The sequence below is a fragment of the Lissotriton helveticus genome, chromosome 3_1, assembly GCF_964261635.1.
Source record: "Lissotriton helveticus chromosome 3_1, aLisHel1.1, whole genome shotgun sequence".
NCBI lineage: Eukaryota > Metazoa > Chordata > Amphibia > Caudata > Salamandridae > Lissotriton > Lissotriton helveticus.
The window spans coordinates 416,995,327-417,016,792 of record NC_136061.1 but is presented as its reverse complement, the minus strand read 5'-3'; the positions used below and the strand labels follow the sequence as shown (position 1 = coordinate 417,016,792).

Genomic DNA, 21,466 nt, shown 5'->3' with positions numbered 1-21,466 from the left:
GATTAACAAGCAGTACATAACATTGCAATACAGCAGGAAGCAGGCACATCTTACTTATACAGGCTATAACTGCTTGCTCTGCTCGAGCCTCAGCTGCTGCAATCACATATCACCAGCACTAATTGCTGTAGGTATTCCTGCTTTACTACATGGGTGTACAGCAAAAGTCTTGCGAAGATACTTGGGCATAGAGAGCCACTGCCTAGGCCATTCCTCTGGTAGAGTGTGTCCTTGCTCTGCCCTGGAGGGAACACTTAGATGTATTATGGCAGTCATTATGGCAGAAAAAAGACCTAGGAAGGCAGCCAATGTGCAAGGCCTTGCTTGGATAGCCATCAGCCTCTTTCTGAATGAGAAATAATTGATCTAAGAACACACATCCTGATATTTTTCCATGTAGAACCTGATGCACTTGCATACATAAAACGGGTGCAAGTATTTCTTCGCAGCAGTAGACTGAATAGGAAAGACTGAGCGCAGGATAATGGGTTTATTCAAAAGAAAGCGAGGAAGGCCTTTTAGGCATTAAGTGTGAACTGTTCTGCAGGACCACCTTATCTGTGGCAAAACCATGACATCTTTCCTTTATGGTGGACCCCTGTACCTTTCCTAATCACCTAGCTTCAGTGAGAGCAAGCGGAAGTGTGGTTTTGCATTAAAGGAACTTCAGATGTGCACTATCAATGGGTTGCAATGGAAGGCGCATGAGTTGTCACAACACAGAACTCAAACCTCACCCCGCTGCCGAACAGGAGGAGGCCCTTGAAAGCCCTTTCATATACTGTACTTTATAATTCCCACTGTCCTCTAGAACCTTGAAATTACAGCCAAGTGCACCTTTGATTGATGCACACTTGAGACCACTCCTGGCTAGCTAAAGCAAGTATGGTAATACTGGACAGGGGTTGCGGTATGAAGCTTTTCTTTAATCCACATGCAGAATCTTTTCCCCTTTACTTTGTAGGTATTATGTTGTGAATGGCGCACATCTTTGCTAATATTTCTCTGCAGTTTGCAGGGATATTAAGATGGCTGTACTCTAAGTGTTCAGTAACCAGAGTCAGCCCCTTTGTCAAGAGATCAAGGTTGGTTATCTTTCTATTGTGTTTGGAGAGGCACCAGGAATGCTTCACCAACCGGACTGGCAGGTACTACTCAGGAAGTAGCTGTACCAAAATTGATAAGGCCATGCCATGCCAGGGCATTTGGGATCAGCTTTCACCTTCCTCATTACTCTGGGTACGATGGCACATTGCAGAAGGACTTAAGCGAACACATTTGACCAGGTCATCAAAAACGCAATTGCCTTTGGAATTCAGATGACTGAAAGTACTGATATAGCTTGCTCTCTAGGGTGGCAAACAGATCTATTATTGACTGGCCCAACTTTAGAAAGATATATTCTATCTGGTGTTCCCACTTCTGAGAGTGCGTACCTCAGTGCATCTCCTTGGTCATTGTGGCATCCTGGTAGATTTCCACTGTGATGTCAACACTGCTGGGTATGACGCTGTCACATAGAATCTGTGCCTCTTCAGATAGTAAATGGGACTTTGTTCCTCCTTGTTTTGCGATGGAATACATCAAGATTGTGTAGTCTGTCTTGATAAACACAGCTTGTTTAAGTAAGCTCAAAAAGAATGACCGAAGGCTCAACCTGATGACTTCTAGCTTTAGGATGTTTATGTGGAGTTACTACACCATTATTGACCAAAGGCCTATTGAAACAGCTCTTGCATGTTGCCCCCAAGATTCCACTGATGCATCCATCATCATGATGATTTGTCCGTGGAAGGTTAGTACAGAAGGCTCACTCTGAGGTTTGTCTAGAACCTCCACCACAACAGGGCTTGTTTGAGCCTTCTAGTGACTTGCACACTCATTTCATGAACCAGTAGCCTGCTTTTCTTGGCGATTTAGCTCCTGCAAATTAGGTCACGTCTGGATCCTGCAGAAGGTAACCAGATGGCTACATGAATACATGACATAAGTAGGATGTGTAGGTCTTGAAATGCACTGTGTGCTTAGAACAAAATGCCTTTGCCATGATGTGGAGTTCTGTCACTCCTTCCAGCTTTTACTAGTCGTGGTTCCTGGATTGTCCCTAGCACCTGCAATCTTGTCATAGGATGGATGGAAGAAATATCAGTATTTAGAGTCAATCTTGGATCCTGAAATATGCAAATGCATGCAGCTGTAGAGGTATGAGCTTTTTTCCTTGATGGAGCTTTGATCAGCCAGACTTCCAACTATGGATATATTTAGTGACCTTTTTGTACAAAGGTAGCCACAGCGGACAGGCCCTTTGTAAAAATCTGTGGCTCAGATTTTAGCCCAAATGGTCAAGACTTGAATCGGTAGTGCTGCCCACCACAGATAATCACAGGTAGAGTCTGTGTTTTGGATGCACTGGAATATAAAAATATGCATGCTGAAGAACTAGGGCAGTGAGCTACTCTTCTTCTTGCAGCTTCAAAAGGATATTTTGGAGGGTTACCATCTTCAGGAATGTGATCAACTTCCAAAGGTTGAGTACTGGTCTCCAAAGGGCCTATTTTTCTTAACCTGAAAGAACCTGAAGTAGACTCATTGGATCCTCTTGTTTACTGAGCCTTCTCTAAGGCTGGTGTTAGGGGGAGAATCTCACGCTGTAGCTCCCACAAATACAAATGATTTTTTTCTGGAAAATAAGTGGGTGGTTTCTGTATAAACTTGAGAGAATGACCAGATTGCTCACCATCTGAAGCACCCAGCAATCTGTAGTATTAGTTTCCGAATCTACCGCAAAAGAAAACATTCTTTCACTGAGCAGAAGTACATTTGAGGGGAGGCAGGGAATGAGGGCAGCTGTTGCAAGTTCAGCTCTCTTCCGATTAGCCTGGGAACATGACTGGGATGCCCCCTCTACCTTGCTAGGGGTTTGACATAGCCTTGGGTCTGGTCTCTAAAGAGAAGCCTTGATCGTACCCAGGATTGTCTTGGCGGGTAGCATCATATTTTTTGGCCTCTGTTACAGACTTGGGATCTGGCTGAGTCACAAATGGAAGAGGAAATGGGACATCTCTTTGCAAACTCCTAGGAAGTGGGCCACACCTGTGTCTGCCTGGATATTTAGCAGAGAGTTCTCTATATGTCTCTCCAAAACGAAGAATGGACATTAATAGGCATGTCTAAAATCTATGCGTGGCCCTCTAGATTGAAGGTCTAAGCTATCTCTGCCTGGGAAAGACTGCTGCTCATGTGAACTGATGGAAGTCAGCCTTGTAGATATCTATTGCTGTATCTGTAATGGTGACCGATGCATTTGCACCTTCTTTTATAATGGCCTTAGCTACTTCTGTTCTGCGGGATGCAGTTCTAGGGTAAAATGTGGTGTCACATCTGGTAATCCAATCCAACCCAAACAGGCTTTATTCGACAGGTTATGTCATAAAAGCACATACATAGAGCAAATAAAGCATAGGTGATAACAATACAACATCAGCACAGTAAAAAAATAAAGCCTGAACGGTAATACCTCGTCACCATATAAAAGAAGATCTATTAAACTTTAAAAATTCATTGGCTTCAGATATTAAAACTTAATATAAAAAACCGTTTGAAATTAATTTTTGTAATTTGGAAAGCATATTTACACTAGACTGGTTTACAAAATAGGTTGGCTACTTCTATCATATCTGGGTTAAGTACAGTTAAACACTACTTAGTTAGCCTTTAAAAGGCTAAGGGGATTTATTCTTATGGCTCACGACAACCCCAGGATTCTAGCCACTGCTATGGCAAAAATTGGTAATGTGTCTGTTCTAAGGATTCGACCGACTTCACTAGCCCAACTTGTGCCTATGAGCTTACAGATTGGTGCCAACCAAACCAGACGTAGTGCATCGTACCCTGTAAAAACAAACAATAAATGAGCCAATGACTCGTTACGAAGATGACATACCGGATAAGTTTCATCAGTAGAATTATCCAATTTAGAAGTAAATGCTCTTAGTGGCAGTGTGCCCGCTCTAAACTGAAAGTATAATTTCCAGTCGAGCGGGTTTGTAATTAGGTCCCAACAGGGCTCCAGCCTTGGTATTGGTTTATTTTCCAAGAAACATCAAGCCTCACTGTTTCGGAGTATGTTCACCTAGACCCTTTCCCAATATTTCTCCTTCAAGATCTTTTTAGTGGGAAAATTGGCATTTTTTGGGTCCTCCCACAGTGAAATCATACCAATACTTGCTAGACTGTCTCTCACCGCCCATAACCATTTAATTTGGTGAGAGTTATCTGCCCCAATTACAGCAAGAAACTCAAGCGCGTACACTTCTAGTTCGGGGATAGTTCATAGCCTCCGCCAATACAGAAGGGGACGCAATTTGGATACATCTGCAATAGATTTCCTCCCAAGGTCATAGTGTAACGGACAAGTTAGAGTGCTCTGTGGTAGCCTGGTAATTTTCCTCAGGAATCTATTTTCCGCTAGTGTCAGCGCAGAAAGATTCTCACGCCCCCCATAGCTCTGAGCCATACAGGGCTGAGCTAATAACTTTCAGGTTATAAATCTTGAGTACCGGGCTGATTGGCTTTGAATGAGATGAATTATGTTTCCTATGCAAGACCCCCGACAGTTGCCTTTGCTTAAGAGATGCCAGGTCAATATGGTGGTTCCAATTCAAATCATCCTGAATATTAGCCCCCAGATATGTATACTCTTTAACTTGCTCTAGCGGCAATTCATTCATTAACCCTTTGGGTCCATCGGCCGGGGGCTGTCCGAACCACGCCCACCTTTTATTTCACCCGCACCGCGGCGATTTTTCCGCTGCGGTTTAAGGGTTAAAATACACCCTTTGTAGGCTCTACGCGGATTAAAAACCATTAGTTTAGTTTCTGACACATTGACCTCCAAGCCTTGCTTCGTACAGAACTCATTGAAAATAGTTAGAGCTCTCTGGAGTCCACCACTAGGGGTCTAGGAGATTATCAATGTGTCGTCCGCGAAAATTAGTATGGGGATTTTTTCACCTGCTAGATTTGGGGCATCCGTTGAGACAGATCTCAAACACGACACTATTCCGTTAATAAATATGGAAAATAAGGTCGGCGTCATCACGCATCCCTGCCGCACTCCTCTGGCTACGGGGAAAGATTCTGTGACATCCCCCTGCTTGCCCCATCTAATTTTGGCAGTATTTTCCTCATGCAGTCTAATAATGAGTGTAAGTAGTTTAGGCTGCATCCCCAGCACAAGATCAAACGCTGACTTAAGATCAACGAAAGCGGCGTACAGACTACCCTTGCCCAAAGTCACCGTGTTCCAATATAGCAGGGTAAACCTAAACACTTGATCAATAGTGCTTATATAAGCCCTAAACCCAGCTTGCACTGGAGATAAGACATTAAATTCCTCAATCCACTCTTGTATTTTATTAAGCACTAAGCGCCCCGTTACCTTCTGTAGGCAGTCAATTAAACTGATGGGCCTATAGTTCTCAGGGCATGATTTGTCCCCTTTTCTATAAACCAAAATCATTTCCGCTCCTTTCCAGGATGTTGGGATGGGGCTCCCTGAGCAATGGCATTGGACAACAGTAGGATATATCAGCCCCATCTATCCTTGTCATACAGGTATTCATACCATCCCTAAATAGCCAGAGCCTTCACTGCTTTGATGGAGGTTCCTGCCATTGAGGTGGCCGTCAGCTTCAAGTTGTCAATGTGTCTAACATTCCTGTTTCATGGGGCTGATGACAGAGTGGCCAATTCTTTGATCAATGATGAGCTGCCGGAGTAAGGTTTGGGATACCCAGTAAAGCATAATAGGTCAGAACTCTGGCACTCCGTAGTTCTTCTCCAGGGACACTACTGCTTTAACTGTGGCAGCACAGGGGTAATACAGAATCCATAGTTGGTAGTTTTGTGAGGTTTCTCCTTAAAATCATTTAGGAAACACTGCTGCTCTACAGAGCTCATGGGGAGGTCTTTTTCCAGTAAGACATGATTATGACTCTTAGTCTGGGCTCAAAGACCAGTACCAAACCCAAATAGGACTAAACTGTTCTGATAAGGGGAAACCTGGCCTGGCAATTCAGGCTGGACTGTTCTTTTTGGCGCAGGGCCAAGGTTGATTTGCATATGGCTAGTTCCTGGCTGAAAAGGAATGAAGGAAAAAAACAACAGACTGGATTGAGGCTCAGAGTAATTACCAGTGGCTAAGTCGGATTCAAATAATCCATCCATCACTTTTTTCAGTTCCTCATATAAAAAAAACATGGACTGTGCATCGGCGGACTGGTTCTGATATGTGGTAACACCAAAGAAACCACCTCCAACAACCACCAACATCAACTGAGTTGCAGCAGGATAGAGACATTCTTCTCTGACGACAATTATTATATCATATATATAACTGGCTGAGAGTGGCATGTGGATGGGTGAAAGCAGAGAATGGGCCAGGCGCCCCCCCACCCCCCTCTTAATCATGCTCAGAGTGGTGGTTGCCTAAATGGCTGGCAGTCATAGACCTCCAAATTAAATTCTAGTGGATATCCGTTCATTTCATGGTTCTGTTCTTGGTCCACGTGATGATAGAGAAGTGGTATAGAGTTTTTGCTATTTGCATAAAAACAGAACAAGCATGCTGCTCTGAAGGGCAGCAGCTAAGCAGCTGGGTTCATTCCTAGCCTAGGCAATCGAGTATGCAAGAGCAATCACATTTGAAACCACCACTAAAACATGATGATGCTACATGAAGAGGCTGTGGGAAGGACATGGGTGGAGGCTCGGTACGAGTACTCCGCTGCTGGGGGGAGGGGGGGGGGGGAGTGCCAGCTTTTGAAAAGAATGCATACCATGCTTCTTTAAAAAGCTCTTTGACCCTGCCTACTTGAAGCAATTTTCGAAACCAATAAGGAAAGAGAGGAGAACATGAGGCAACAGTGCGATTAGCCTAAACTTGACACAAAGCTCACTGCACTTGCAACAAGAAGCAAAATATAAACGTAACATTTTCCATAATAAATGCCCAAATGTGTCATGTTGTAATGCTTTGTACGCCTTTACAATTTGAATTCAACAAATGTAAGTGAAAATCAACACAATAGTCTGTCTTAAGTGCTTTCTGATTGTCTTTTTATCTGCTCAAAGATTTCATCAATTAAACTTGAGCAAATTGAAACACGAATGCTTAGTTAGCTATTCCAGACTGAGACTTTCTACAGCACATTAAAGAAGGCTTCCTGCAAGAAATGTGGCTAGATTATTTTTATCAGTGTGGCTGCATTGCCAGCAATATAGCTCAGTAAATTAGGTGCTTGCTGCCAACATCTGAGACTGCAGGGCACAAGTTTGAATCTCAGTGGGACAACATAGCCTTTCATTTTTCCATGTTTAAGGAACTGAATACCTTTGAAATAGGTGCTAATTACACTTGTTATTCAGAGCATGTAATGGCTGTAAGAACAAGTTAGACCATCTAGCTGCAGATTCCTTACCTTGGAATATCCTCCAGGTGTCAGACTGGATCAGGAAAATCTTGAGCAATATCTCTGCGCGCTAGTAGGTGGCACTTATTGGCTCTGCATCAGTCACACCGGATGTGACTTGCACACCAAAACACTAACATCAGTTTCTTTATGTTCTTTACTATTTACGCTCCAGAAGAACAGAGCCATGTCTGAAGGCTGTTAAACCAGTGTGCACATTTTAAGGACCTCAATGGATCTTTTTAGATGAAAAGTCCTGACCACAGATTGGGGAGGATGGGTAAGGAATCTGCGGTTATATATAGTCTCTACCACATAAGGAAATACCAAAGGTTAAGTAACGTGTTCCTCTGATAGAGACTCTAACCACAGATTCCTTATATTAGGATAGATACCAAAGCAACAACTACCTGTAGGCGAGTCTGCAAACTGGCTCAGACCAAAATGTCCTGGAGGATCGAACATGCAAAGTTCCTGTCACAGCAGACCTGACTGTCAAGGAAGTAGTGTTTAGTAAACGTATGCAGAGAAGCCTAGGTAGCAGCCGGACAGATGTTCAGGACAGGGACTCCACGAGCTAACACAGTGGGTACAGCTTTGACTACTCGAATGAGCCCACAAGCCCTCAGGGGTTTGCTTTTTGGCCAGTGCGTAGATCTTAACAGCAGAGAACAAACTATCTGGTGATGGTCCACTTCTGCACGGCTTTCCCTTTCTTTGCTCCAGTGAACCCAAAAAAGAGCCGATTGTTCACCCTTTGTACCTTGGTGCCATTGATACAGAAGGACCACATTCCTTTTGAGTTTAATTTGTGAAGTGTCATTTGCTCTGTGGAGGGATCAGGTTGAGCAAAGAATGTCTGTAGCATGATGCTTTAGCGATATAGATAGGGGTTTTCACCTTGAGCAGAAAGAAGGCATGAGTTCGGGGAACCAGTTTATCCTAGAAGCAGCTGATGTATAAATGTTAAAAGAGAAAAAACCTGCTGCACGCTGACACAACTGGCCAATGTGATGGCCACCAAGAAGACTCTCCTGATGCTCAGAAGTCTTAAAGGGCTAGCTATACATGGGTTTAAAAGGGGGAGCTCATTAAATAGGTTAAGACCACATTAAGATTCCATTCGGGAGTAATAAAAGATTGGTGGTTGGGGGGTGGGGAGGGGGGTATAACATTCTTTCGATACAAAATATTAAAATCTTTAGTGATTCGAGTATTTTTTTGGTGTGCACAAGTGTGTTTACTTTTTTCAAACTACTGTTTTACTGTTTGAAATTTAAATCGTACAAATTGTTTGGGAGTCCTTGGCTTCCAATAGTGACTCAATAGGGGTCCTTAGGAGTCAAAAGTTTGGGAACCACTGATCTAAGGTGTGTAAAGCCCTTTCTGCGACAGAGTCCGGGTTTTGAAAAAACACAGGTAACTCTACTGATTGGTTTAGGTGAAAAGGAGTAATAACCTTTGGCAGAAATTTTGGATTAGGCCTAAGAACCACTTTGTTAGTGTGTATCTGAAAAAATGGTTCTTGTATTGTGAATGCTTGTATTTCGCTAACTCTCCTGAGAGAGGTGATGGCCACAAGGAAAGCAGTTTTCCATGTTAGGAACTGTAATTCACACTTATGTAAAGGCTCGAATGGGGGTCCCATAAGTCTTGTAAGGACCATGTTTAGGTTCCATACTGGAGCAGGTGGTAACCTAGGTGGGATTATACGTTTTAATCCTTCCATAAAAGCTTTGATAGCAGGTACTCTGAATAGAGATAGATGTTGTCTATTCTGTAAATAGCGGTACCGCTTTGGCCGCCGTAAGTGTGTCAGGGTATGCTCAGACGTGAGTCCCTTGCTCACTTTGCCACTGGATTCAAGCAAGCCGGGCTGAAGACGGCTGTAATGCCAGAAACCGGTCCTCGGAAGCTTGTTTCCGGTCCAGGGAAGGCATGCCTTGGCAGTTCGGGCTGGACTGTTCCCATGAGGCACAGGGTCAGACTGATTTGCATATAGCCATGTCTGAACTGGGGTGGCAGAGTGGGCTAAAGAACGGTGATGGATCAAACCCAGATCTTTTGACTGGGTGTGAGTGTTTGATTGGTTCAGATGCTCCGTTCATCACCACCCCCTTTTGTACCGCTTTGGCCGCCGTAAGTGTGGCAGGGTAGGCTCCGACGTGAGTCCCTTGCTCACTTTGCCACTGGATTCAAGCAAGTCGGGCTGAAGACGGCTGTAATGCCAGAAACCGGTCCTCGGAAGCTTGTTTCCGGTCCAGGGAAGGCATGGCTTGGCAGTTCGGGCTGGACTGTTCCCATGAGGCGCAGGGTCAGACTGATTTGCATATAGCCATGTCTGAACTGGGGTGGCAGAGTGGGCTAAAGAACGGTGATGGATCAAACCCAGATCTTTTGACTGGGTGTGAGTGTTTGATTGGTTCAGATGCTCCGTCCATCACCACCCCCTTTTGTATTCTGTAAATAGGCTGCTATTGCTGCCAGATGCAGTCTTATGGAAGAATAAGCTAAATTGGACCTTTGTAGGTGTAGAAGGTAGCAAATGATATTCTGGATGGAAACAGCGGATCATTGTGATTATTGTTGCAATATATCGCAAATCTTTTCCACTCATCGGCATAACACGCTCTGGTTGTTGGTTTTCTAGCCTCTTTGATTATATTCATACATTCTGGTGGTAGTTTTAAGTAACCGAACTCTAAGACTTCAGGAGCCAGATTGCCAAATTAAGTTGGCTTGGTTCTGGGTGTCTTATTTCTCCATGGTTCTGTGTTAACAGGGAGGGCGTAAGCTTTAATTTTTGATGTGGAACTAGTGAGAGATCCAGTAGTGTGGTGAACCACGGCTGGCGTGCTCATGTGGGCGCTACTAGTATCAGTTTGAGAGACTGTTGTCTGAGTTTGCGCACTACTAGTGGAATGAGTGGGAGAGGCGGAAAAGCGTACGCAAATCTGCCTGACCAGTTCAGCCATATTGCATTCCCCTCAGACCTTGGGTGTGGAAACCTGGCGGCGAAGTTTGGGCATTTTGTGTTCTCGTGGGTGGCAAACAGATCTATTTGTGGGTGCCCCCACATTTGCAAGAATGGCTGAACAACTTGTGGATGTATCTCCCATTCGTGAATCTGTTGTGACTGTCGACTCAACAGCACTGCTATCTGATTGTGAATTCCTGGAAGGTGCTCTACTGTCAGATGTATGTTTTGAGGAATGGCCCATCTCCAAATGTTCTGTGCAAGCTGGGACAGTTGCAGAGAGTGTGTCCCCCTGTTTTTTTTTGTATATAGTACATGGCTGTCATATTGTCTGTCCGGATCAAGACCGCTTTGTTTCGTACTTGTACTTGAAATGTTTTGAGTGCTAGGAAGATTGCTAGCAGCTCTAGATGGTTGATATGGAACAGTTTTTGTTGGTTGTTCCATTGGCCATGTGTGGAATAATGTAGGAGATGGGCTCCCCATCCTGTGAGGGATGCGTCTGTCGTGAGCACTATCTGTGGAACAGGCTCTAGGATCGGCCGTCCCTTTGTCAAATTTTTGGTGTTCCACCATTGCAGAGAGCGATATGTACGGCTGTCCACCAACACCAGGTCTGTGAGCTGACCTTGAGCCGGATTCCATTGTTGTGCTAGACATTCTTGTAATGGTCACATTTGCAGTCTTGCATTTGGCACTATAAAGATGCAAGATGCCATCATGCCTATTAATCTCATGAACACCTTGGCTTGGAGAGACTGCTGGTGTTGAAAATCGAGACTAAGGTCTGAATGCTCTGTATCCTGGCTGGACTGGGATACGCTTGAGCTGTAGATGTGTCTATGGTAGCTCCTAGATACTGATGAACGTGCGAAGGCTCTAGGTGCGACTTGGTGTAGTTTATGGTAAACCCTAATTCGTGCAGTGTCTGAATTGTTTGCTTTGTGTGACGGGCACATTGACTGTATGATTTTGGTTTTATGAGCCAATCGTCTAGGTAAGGGAAGACGTGTATCTGTTGTCTTCTGAGATGCGCCGCTACTACTGCTAAGCACTTGTGAACACTCGTGGTGCTGTTGTGACCCCGAATGGAAGGACTTTGAATTGATAGGGCTGTCCTTGTATGACAAACCTCAGATACTTCCTGTGAGCAGGATGTATAGGAATGTGAAAGTAGGCGTCCTTTAGGTCTAGTGTTGAAAGAAAATCGCCTTGTTGTAGTAGTGGGAGTACTTGCTGCAGAGTGATCATGTGGAAATTATCTGACTGTATGCAATGGTTGAGGGGCCTGAGGTCGAGGATTGGCCTTAGTGTCCCGTCCTTTTTGGGAATTAGGAAGTACAGGGAGTAAACTCCGGTTCCTTGTTCCTCTAAAGGAACTACTTGTATAGCATCCTTTTGTAGAAGTGCTAGAACCTCTTGTTGAAGTAAGGTAATATGGTCTGTGGACATTGGACGTTGCCTGGGTGGTATGTTTGGGGGGGTTGCTGTGAGTTCTAGGCAGTAACCATGTTGGATAATTTGTCTTACCCACTTGTCTGTTGTAATGGAATTCCAGACAGGTAGGAACTGTGATAATCTGCCCCCCACAGGGGTGGAATGCTGTGGGGAAGTCAGAAGGAAGACACTGTTTGGGAGTGGAAGAGGGGCGGCTGTTGGTGTTTCCTCTACCTCTTCCCTTGTTATTATTTCCCCTGTATCCTCCTCTGAAGTAGCTCTTGTTAGAGGAGGTCTGTGTATTTTGTTTTAAAAGATGATGTTGTGTCTGCGCCGGTTTGCTTTGAGCCTCCTCTATAGAAGGAGCGGCGAAAAGAACTTCTAGTCTGTGTGGATTGTAATGCACCCATAGACTTAGCTGTGTCTGTGTCCTTTTTCATTTTTTCTAGTGTGTTGTCTACCTCGGGCCCGAACAATTGGTTTTGATTGAAGGGCTGGTTCAAAATGGTAGTCTGTACCTCAGTTTTAAAACCTGAAATGCGTAGCCACGCATGTCGTCTGAGGATGCTGTGTCAGCTACATCTAGTGTACAATTGATTGAGGCATTGGATATTAACTTGCCGTCTTGTATGAGCTCTGTTGCCTGATCTTTGTACTGATCTGGGAGGTGCTCCATTAGTTTTCCTAGTTGGTCGTAGTGCGCCCTATCATAGCGTGAGAGCAGTGCTCGTGTGTTTGCTATGCGCCATATGTTTGTTGCTTGTGCAGCAATCCTTTTCCCCGACGCATCAATAACTTTAGATTCTTTGTCAGGCGGGGGCGTGTCGCCAGAAGTCTGGGAATTGGCTCTTTTACGTGCATTAGACACTACTAGAGAGTCTAGTGGCAGATGTCCCTTAATATAGACTGGATCAGATGGTGCTGGTCTGTATTTCTATTCAATTCTTGGATTTAGTACTCTACAGCGTACCGGGTCTTTAAATATTTCTGGAGCATGTTTAATGACTCCTTTCATAATAGGTAATATTTGTGTAGACCTTTGTGACTGCTCAAATGTATCCAGTAAAACATCCTCATCAATGGCATCAGAGTGCATTGAAACCCCGTGGTAAAGGGCTGCCCTATTCAATAAATGATTAAACCCAATACTATTCTCTGGAGGTGAAGGTTTTGTTGGCACGTGTGGTCTTGTCGGTGCCGAGGCACCGGAAGGCGAAGTTGTTTTCCTCGGAACCGAGCCCGAAGGCGGGTCGTCGGAGGGGGTATTTCGGTCTCGACTGGGCCCCATGGGCGGAGTGCTGACCGTTGCCTTTTGTTTGGGTACTGTCTGTTGTGCAGGGGTAGAGGTACTCACGGGTTGTCGAGATGGAATCGAATCGTCTGAGTCCTCTGCTCCTGATATGATCTGGAGATCAGGCGAGTCTTCCTCGGCGACGAGTGGAGCTTCGTCCTCGGAGATATCTTCGAGTGGGTCCTCGTCCTCGGAGAAGTCTGCTTCGACGATCTCCTCCTCAAAGATGGCCTCCGGTGCTGGTGCTGATCTCCTCATCTCGTGTCGACGCGCCCTCCGATCCCGAATTGTCTTCTTCGATCGGAAGGACGCACAGGCTGTGCAGGTCGACTCGTCGTGTTCCGGCGATAGACAGAGGTTGCAGACCTCGTGACGGTCGCTATGAGGGAACTTTGCTCGACATACCGGGCATCTCTTGAATGGAGTTCTGTCCATGAGGCGTAGGCCGTATGGCGCCGATATGCCCAGCGGCCCGCGTCGACGCACCGGGATGTAGTTGATGTCGAAAGTTGTTTATTCAATGCTGATAATATTTGTTATAAAGTTGTTCGCTTCAAAGTTGCGGAAAAAGTCTTTTCTAGCCGAGCGGAAAACTTTCATCCGAGCCCAGTGGCGGAAAAAAACAATCTGAGGATGGAGTGGATGACCATGCGCAGTATGGTCGAAGGGAGGAGTCACCTATCTCGTGACTACAAAGACTTCTTCCAAGAAGACAACAGCCTGCAATCATCCGAGCCCAACACCAGGTGGCGATCTAATGCACAGTATACGATCTGCAGCTCATATGCCTCGAACATTTGGTTTCTTGCTCAAGCGGTTCAAAAGTTACTAAGAACGGAGCTCCACGTATTGTCGTGCAGTGGAAGGCTCTTTTCCAATGTTAACTGTTCACCTTTTAGTACCTTATTCCTATATTAGAGTGTTTAAATGGTACAAATGAGGTGCAACCAATGCCCAAACATCTTTAACAAGTGTAAAAATGTTAAATTATTGCAGTATTACTACCATAAAATGTATTGCATTGTGCCGCAAAATTTGCCATTCTTGCATCATAATTTACTTGGCCCTGCCATATAATATATCCCTTCCATGTTGCATAATTCCAGTGGCCCTTGTTATAGGCCAAACTACAGATGGCCCAGAAAAATCAGTTCGATACTGAGCACAGATCTGTCTCTCCGGTTGTCAGGCTTCCATGGGTGCTGGCTTGTATGGAGAACACTGGTGAAGTGGCTGGGACCCCCACCTCTTTACACAGTGAAGGCGTGGCTTAAAGCATAGGCACTCGCAAATATTTTCCAAGGTTTCAAAAAGTATGGTCTGTGGAATGACCGATGGCTGCACTAATATCAGCAGTGTGGGGGTGTAAGGTGGGCATAAGGTAAGCGAAGCAGATACATTGTGTGGAAAGTGAGTCATTGAGTTATTTAAGGGATTCATTCCATTCGGTCTACTAAATTATGTCCTTAGTCTCTAGAAAAGTTGCAGATTTGACAATACTGTGCTATGCTGTATCTGAGTCACTGTCCTTCGACCACACCCTTAGATAAGCCTCAAGTGTGCAAAGGAAGTTACCTGATTAATAAAGTGAAATAAACAGAAACCGAGGCCTCCCACCCTCTTATTCCTTTAGTCTCTTATCTGTAAACCTTTGGAAGGGTTAGAAAAGAGCTCAGTTAAGGTACAAAGTGCTATAAAAATCCTTTACAAAGACCCCCAACAAGGTGTGCAATTCACTGACGTGGACAGACACAAACACACAAGCTCTTCCACCGGAATGACAGTGGGAATGTTTTTGTCATGGCATTAAGACTGGATGTTTAATCCTGGCTGTACCACTTTGCTAAAATATGCTGGTTGTGAACTCTGTATTTAAAGTCTGGGCAGGTTACAGAGCACAGTGGCATATCTTTGGTAAGAGTAGTCCCACAGACTTACCATCAGTACCACTCATTCCCCAGTAGCTTTGTAACGAGCAAGATGTAAACTATGGAACATAAAGGCATGTTTTTTTAAAATGAACCTTGGCCCCTATTTCTGACAAATTGTGCGCTCTTAGGGTAATTACTTTCGGAACATATTTCTCTGCTCCTTTTTTTATTAGACATTGCAAACACAAACTAAACACCGATAGTAAGCATGCGATAAGCAAACAGGAGTGTAAGCCAACAGCTTACATTCCTGTTTCACAGTCCACTTACGGTTTAGTGAGAAAGTTATGAATCTTGAAACAAGGAGTCTTGTCCTATGGTGTTGGTACTCTTGCTTCATCGAATTGAAGATAGTCATATCATATCCTTCCTATGCCCCCTTATTGCCATTCTGTGGTAGAGGTGGGCGAGTTACTCGATGTTCACTCTCCGGATTCCTCCCTCTGGCTCGTCTTAAGGTTTTCTTAAATCCTCAAACCCGATACGAGCCGAGTGTTCATGTGGCTTCTGTCCGCCGCCCATACTCTAATCTCGTGCACCAAGAATTAAAGAGCCTTCCCCTTTAATGTAAAATAAGAGAGGGAAAAGGATACCCAGCTAGTGGCTGAATTGTACAATGTGGAACCTGGGATTTATCCTGGCTTCCCCACTTGACTAAACTGTGTGATCTTTTGCAAATGTTTTATTTCACACTGCCTCTTTTCCCTTCATTATCATACGTGAGAGCACCTTCAAATTCATGAGTTCAATATGTGCGCTGTACAAAACCTTCTCTTGTATTTGATTTACTAAAATATTTTGTTGTTCCATGTATCATAGCAAGCTAGGTCACCCAGGAGCTGCACATGACAAATGACTTGCCTATTTGTTCAATAATGGCATATTTATCACATGGGTTGGGGGGCAGAGTTTCTTAGTTCATGTTTGAAAACTATCACTTTAATAAATACTTCCAGGCAGTGATAAAGTCTGCTGTACTAAGGTGAAACTCTTCTTCATGTTAATTAAATACACTTTTTTTTAATTTTGAAGAGACCGTGTCCTATTCTTACATGTTTATTGAAAATATCTTTAAAAATAAATGTGTTCCTAAATATAAGAGTTGCGGGACACCTTTTTGGCTTCTTTTCAGTTACTTTAGTGAAGGTATCAATAAATACTTGCCCATTTGTTTAACATCTTTCTCAATTTTACAGAACAGTCACGTACCAGCAGCCTAGTGCTGCTGTGCACCCGGGGGCCCCAAATGGCACTTACGCTGTACTTTGAGCATTCCTGGTTTAAACCTTTTCTTGTAACCTAGTAGGATTTCTGTGGTCAAACCTCCCCAGGGCCTTCTGAGCCCCCTCTGAGATCGGTGGGTGGTATGCTTTCAGGGGGCAGCAGTGCGCCGTGGGGTATTTACGACAAGCTGCATTTTCACCAGGAAGCTTTGGTCTCCAGGCACGAGCAATGCTTAAGAATGGAGGCACACTTTTTGTTTTAGCCCCTCAGGTTTAGGCCACTGCAGTATTTTACCGTATTATATTATAGCGCTTGTATAGCACTTACTACCCCTATGTGGGGCACTGACACGCTTATCCATTCAGGTAGCACACTACACCCTGTGGCTTGTGTGGTTGGAAGTGTGTTGTGTTTGATTCAGGCTTATGTGGAAAGTGTTTCCATGTCATGAGTGAGGGCCACTGTCGAGCAGTCATCGTGTTACAACGCAGCACTTGTCGGTGTAATGGACGAGAACGTGTGAGAGACTGACATGTTTTATAAATTGTGTTATGTTGGCAGTACACATATTTATGCAATGTTTTTGAGGCATGAGGTGCTAACAAGCCCACGGAAGGGGAGGAGTCCACATGTATCTGAGGGCTGGGCTGTGGTCAAAGCAGACTTTGTCATTGGTCTCAAGATACTTCCAGCTTTGTGGTATACACAAGGCATTTTGGATGCTTGCTGGGTGCCAGATAATGCTTCTTCTCAGAAGACTGCCTCAACTGATGCGAAAGACGCTCAGATGGCAGGGGTGTTATGTTAAGCGTGTGTTTTCATCCTTTCTCGTCAGACGAAGACCAATACAAGGCCCGGCTAGTGCCCAGCCCTTCTGTTATTCCCGAAGGGAGCAGATTGGCTTTTATTTGACTCAGGAAGCCTCTTCTTAACCAGTTGCTTACTCTAGTCACCGACATAGGGCTTAGTGGACGTCACAGCTGTGCTTTAGGTGCCACAGGGATAGAGACCACTGCTGCTAAGAATTTCGGGAGGGGATATCATTCAATAACATTTTCCAAACAATAGCTCAATGGCACTTATTTAGATTTGTGATGGAATGATGAACATCTGAGCCAGCCTGCCAAGCCTTGAACCTGCAGGCTACCCTAATGCACTCAGCAGGTGCATTATCCAACTGAGGTTCATCAGATAGGCTAATGGGACTCTGAGGCCGGTGTTGTAAAGAATCTGCTGCAGGAAACATGTTTTAGTATCTAACACAGGTGGAAACACAATCTCTGCTAAATAGAGCGGCCTCGTGTGGGCTTCGGCAACAGGCTTCTAATAAGAGCCAAAACGCAGAATGCCGACACTCTCAAACCTTTGCCTTGACTAAATGAACACTGCAAGTAGATAACATTAACAAGCGGTCACCACTGCACGAATGGAAAAAAAAGTGCTTACTGACTTAATGAAGGAGACAGTGCAGTCACAAAAGGAGACAGGTAACAAGGCGGGACAAATAAGCTTTATTATCAATCGGAAGCCAGCAATTACCATGGACGATGACGCCAGCCAATTAAAAAAATGGGCGGAGCTTCCACGGTACTTCCACATCTTTCCCTACTACAATATGCCTCACAGTGTGTGCAGCGCATGTGCTGCAACGCTAGGCTCGACCTAAAAGGAAGTCCTCATGTGAGGATACAAAAGTCCAAAAGGAGGGACTACTTAGTTTATTCACCAATGAAAAGCCAGCAATTGTAAAGGATAGCATGAGTAACCAATGAAAAAGATGGGCGTTATTTTAAGTCCATATCCTAGATATTGCATGTCCCTTCGAGACAGAGCATGCCATATCCTAGATAATGTAGTACTTAAATGATCAGCGCAAATGCTTTCATCAGGTTCGACAGCTATTGATTTACCATCTGCTTAGAACTGAAGTTTGCTTAACCAGACCACATGGACAGAGAATGGGACATAAACTAATGATACTGTTTATAAGTACATGTCTTGAAAGTATGGGAAGGCTATAGGGAAGAAGGCATGCCTTTGCCTTTGTTTACTGATTTCCCATTGTGTGCGTAGGTGGAAGGTTTATGAGGTTAGGGGAGGGGTTATGTTAAACTTTAGTGGGGATAATAGGTGGCACATTTTAATGAGAGGGCAGATATATGAACACTAAGAGCTTTTTTTTACTCAATAAAAATGTGTTTGAGTAAGAAAAATAAATTCAAATTATTGTATTAGTAAAATCCTGGTTTAAAACCAATTTGTCCAAAAACATCAAACACTTAAAAAGTATATTTGCTGCTACAAATTGAAAGACTGCTCTGTCAAAAAAACAACATACATTTAGGTTTCACTGTTGTATTCCAAAGTGATGCCATTACTTACGAGCTTTCTTCAAAAACCTTCACTTTCTCACATCCCTCAGGAGGTTCTCTTTTGAACATGTAGCTGTTGTTAGGTTTAGGGGAAGTGGCATATTTTGGTAGAGGAGAATTATTTCCATTCTCTGAAATAAGATGAATGTCTGTGTTACTTTAAAGGTGTTAATTATCAATTGTAAACACATACAGCAAACAAATCACAATACAGGTCTTTCTTTGTATGTTATGACCAAGTTAACTTAGGCTGTATAACATGAAGGTGATGTAGTAAACCCTATTTTTAGAAAAAGCAAGAAATGTACAAAGCAAATAAAACATGGACACCAGAACAGACGTACTTGGCAAGATATTGCTTCCAGGCTGAGAACTACACCTTACTTGTTAATTTGAGTTTAACAGTTAAAATAAGTTAAACATGGTAGTCTGAAATTGGATTTCAGCACTGCACTGAACTTATGGGAAGAAACACATTAGGTTTGGAAAAATATCGGTAGAGTCCAGATACAGCACGTACCGCCGCCACATACAACATCCACCAAATCCTGGACAGGATCATGTGGAGACATGGCAGCCTTCATTATCCAGGACCTCACTGCAACATTTGACACGCTCATTCTCATTAGGTACCTACACAAGCTAGGCATCAAAGGACTGATTCTCTGCTGGATGAGCTTCTCCTTAACGGACAGAACACAAGCTATCAGCCTAACACCTCACCCCTCTGAAGCCTGCAAACTCATCTTTAGAGTGCCTCAAGGCTCATCGTTCAGCCCCACCCTCTTCAACACATATATGATGCCTCTGGCCAACGAAATATGTGCACAAGACATTAACATCCTCTCCAAAGCCAACAACACACAGCTCATACTCTCCCTCTGACAACATCCCCTACACAAGAAACAAGTTCATCGACTGCATGAACTAAGTCGGTAACTGGACAAAAGTCGATTGTCTCAAGATTAACACCAAGAAAGAGGCAGTGATCCTTGGGAAGAACACGATCACAGGACTCCAACTGAACTCTGACCCACACCCATAACAGAAACCGTATAATAATCGACAGCAAACAGTGTGTGACCGCATAAGTCAATGCCGTTACTGCTTCCACACACTGAAGGTGCTGAAGATCTTTAAATAGCTTCTAAGCAACACTAGAACAAGCATTTACATTACAATGGTCTCGGCATTGTTAAAGTTAGAGCTATTGGCATTGCTCATGACATTTTTATTTATGTTTTTGTTTTTAAAACATAAATAAATGGCATTGTCATTTACAATGCCAATAGCTTAATCGCTCGCAAATGCAAGACCTATTGCATTTGCACCCACACAGAGCCACACACACAAAGCCACCCACACACACAGAGAGCCACACACACAATCATTCACACAGAGCCACCCACACACCCACACACAAAGCCACCCACACACAGAGAGCCACCCACACACAGAGCCACCCACACACAGAGAGCCACCCACACACAGAGAGCCACCCACACACAGAGCCACACACACACACAGAGCCACACACACACAGAGCCACACACACACACAGAGCCACACACACACACAGAGCCACACACACACACAGAGCCACACACACACACAGAGCCACACACACACAGAGCCACACACACACAGAGCCACACACACACAGAGCCACACACACACAGAGCCACACACAGAGAGCCACACACATACAGAGCCCCACACACAGAGAGCCACCCACATACAGAGCCCCACACACAGAGAGCCACACACACAGAGCCCCCCCCCACACACACACACACAGAGCCACACACACAGAGCCACACACACACACACACAGAGCCACACACACACACACAGAGCCACACACACACACACACACAGCCACACACACCCAGCCACACACACAGAGCCACACACACAGAGCCACACACAGCCCCACACACACACACAGAGCCCCACACACACACACACACACAGCCCCACACACACAGAGCCCCACACACACACAGAGCCCCACACACACACAGAGCCCCACACACACACACAGAGCCCCACACACACACACAGAGCCCCACACACACACACACACAGAGCCCCACACACACACACACAGAGCCCCACACACACACACACAGAGCCCCACACACACACACAGAGCCCCACACACACACACACACAGAGCCCCAAACACACAGAGCGCCCTACACACAGAGAGAGCCCCACACACATAGAGAGCGCCACACACACACACACACACAGAGAGCCCCACACACACACACACACAGAGCCCCCCACACAGAGCCCCCCCCACACACAGAGCCCCCCCACACACACAGAGCCCCCACACACACTGCCCCCCCCACACACAGAGCCCCCCCCACACACAGAGCCCCCCACACACACAGAGCCCCACACACACACACAGAGCCCCACACACACACACAGAGCCCCCCACAAACACACAGAGCCCCACACAAACACACAGAGCCCCACACAAACACACAGAGCCCCACACACACACACAGAGCCCCACACACACACACAGAGCCCCCCCACACACAGAGCCCCCCCACACAGAGCCCCCCCACACACAGAGCCCCCCCCACACACAGAGCCCCCCACACACACAGAGCCCCACACACACACAGAGCCCCCCCCACACACACACACACACAGAGCCCCACACAAACACACAGAGCCCCACACAAACACACAGAGCCCCACACACACACACAGAGCCACACACACACACAGAGCCCCACACA

The 21,466-nt window shown here is 45.1% G+C and overlaps 1 protein-coding gene across 1 annotated transcript in view; it reads right to left on the bottom strand.

Moving 5' to 3' along the window:
- Window positions 1-21,466, bottom strand: part of FAM117B (family with sequence similarity 117 member B) — a 270,715-nt gene that overhangs the window by 17,797 nt on the left and 231,452 nt on the right. Inside the window, exon 7 of the mRNA XM_078680238.1 lies at window positions 18,715-18,835. Within this exon, the coding sequence (XP_078536364.1) occupies window positions 18,715-18,835 (121 nt within the window). The remainder of the gene's footprint in view (window positions 1-18,714; window positions 18,836-21,466) is intronic.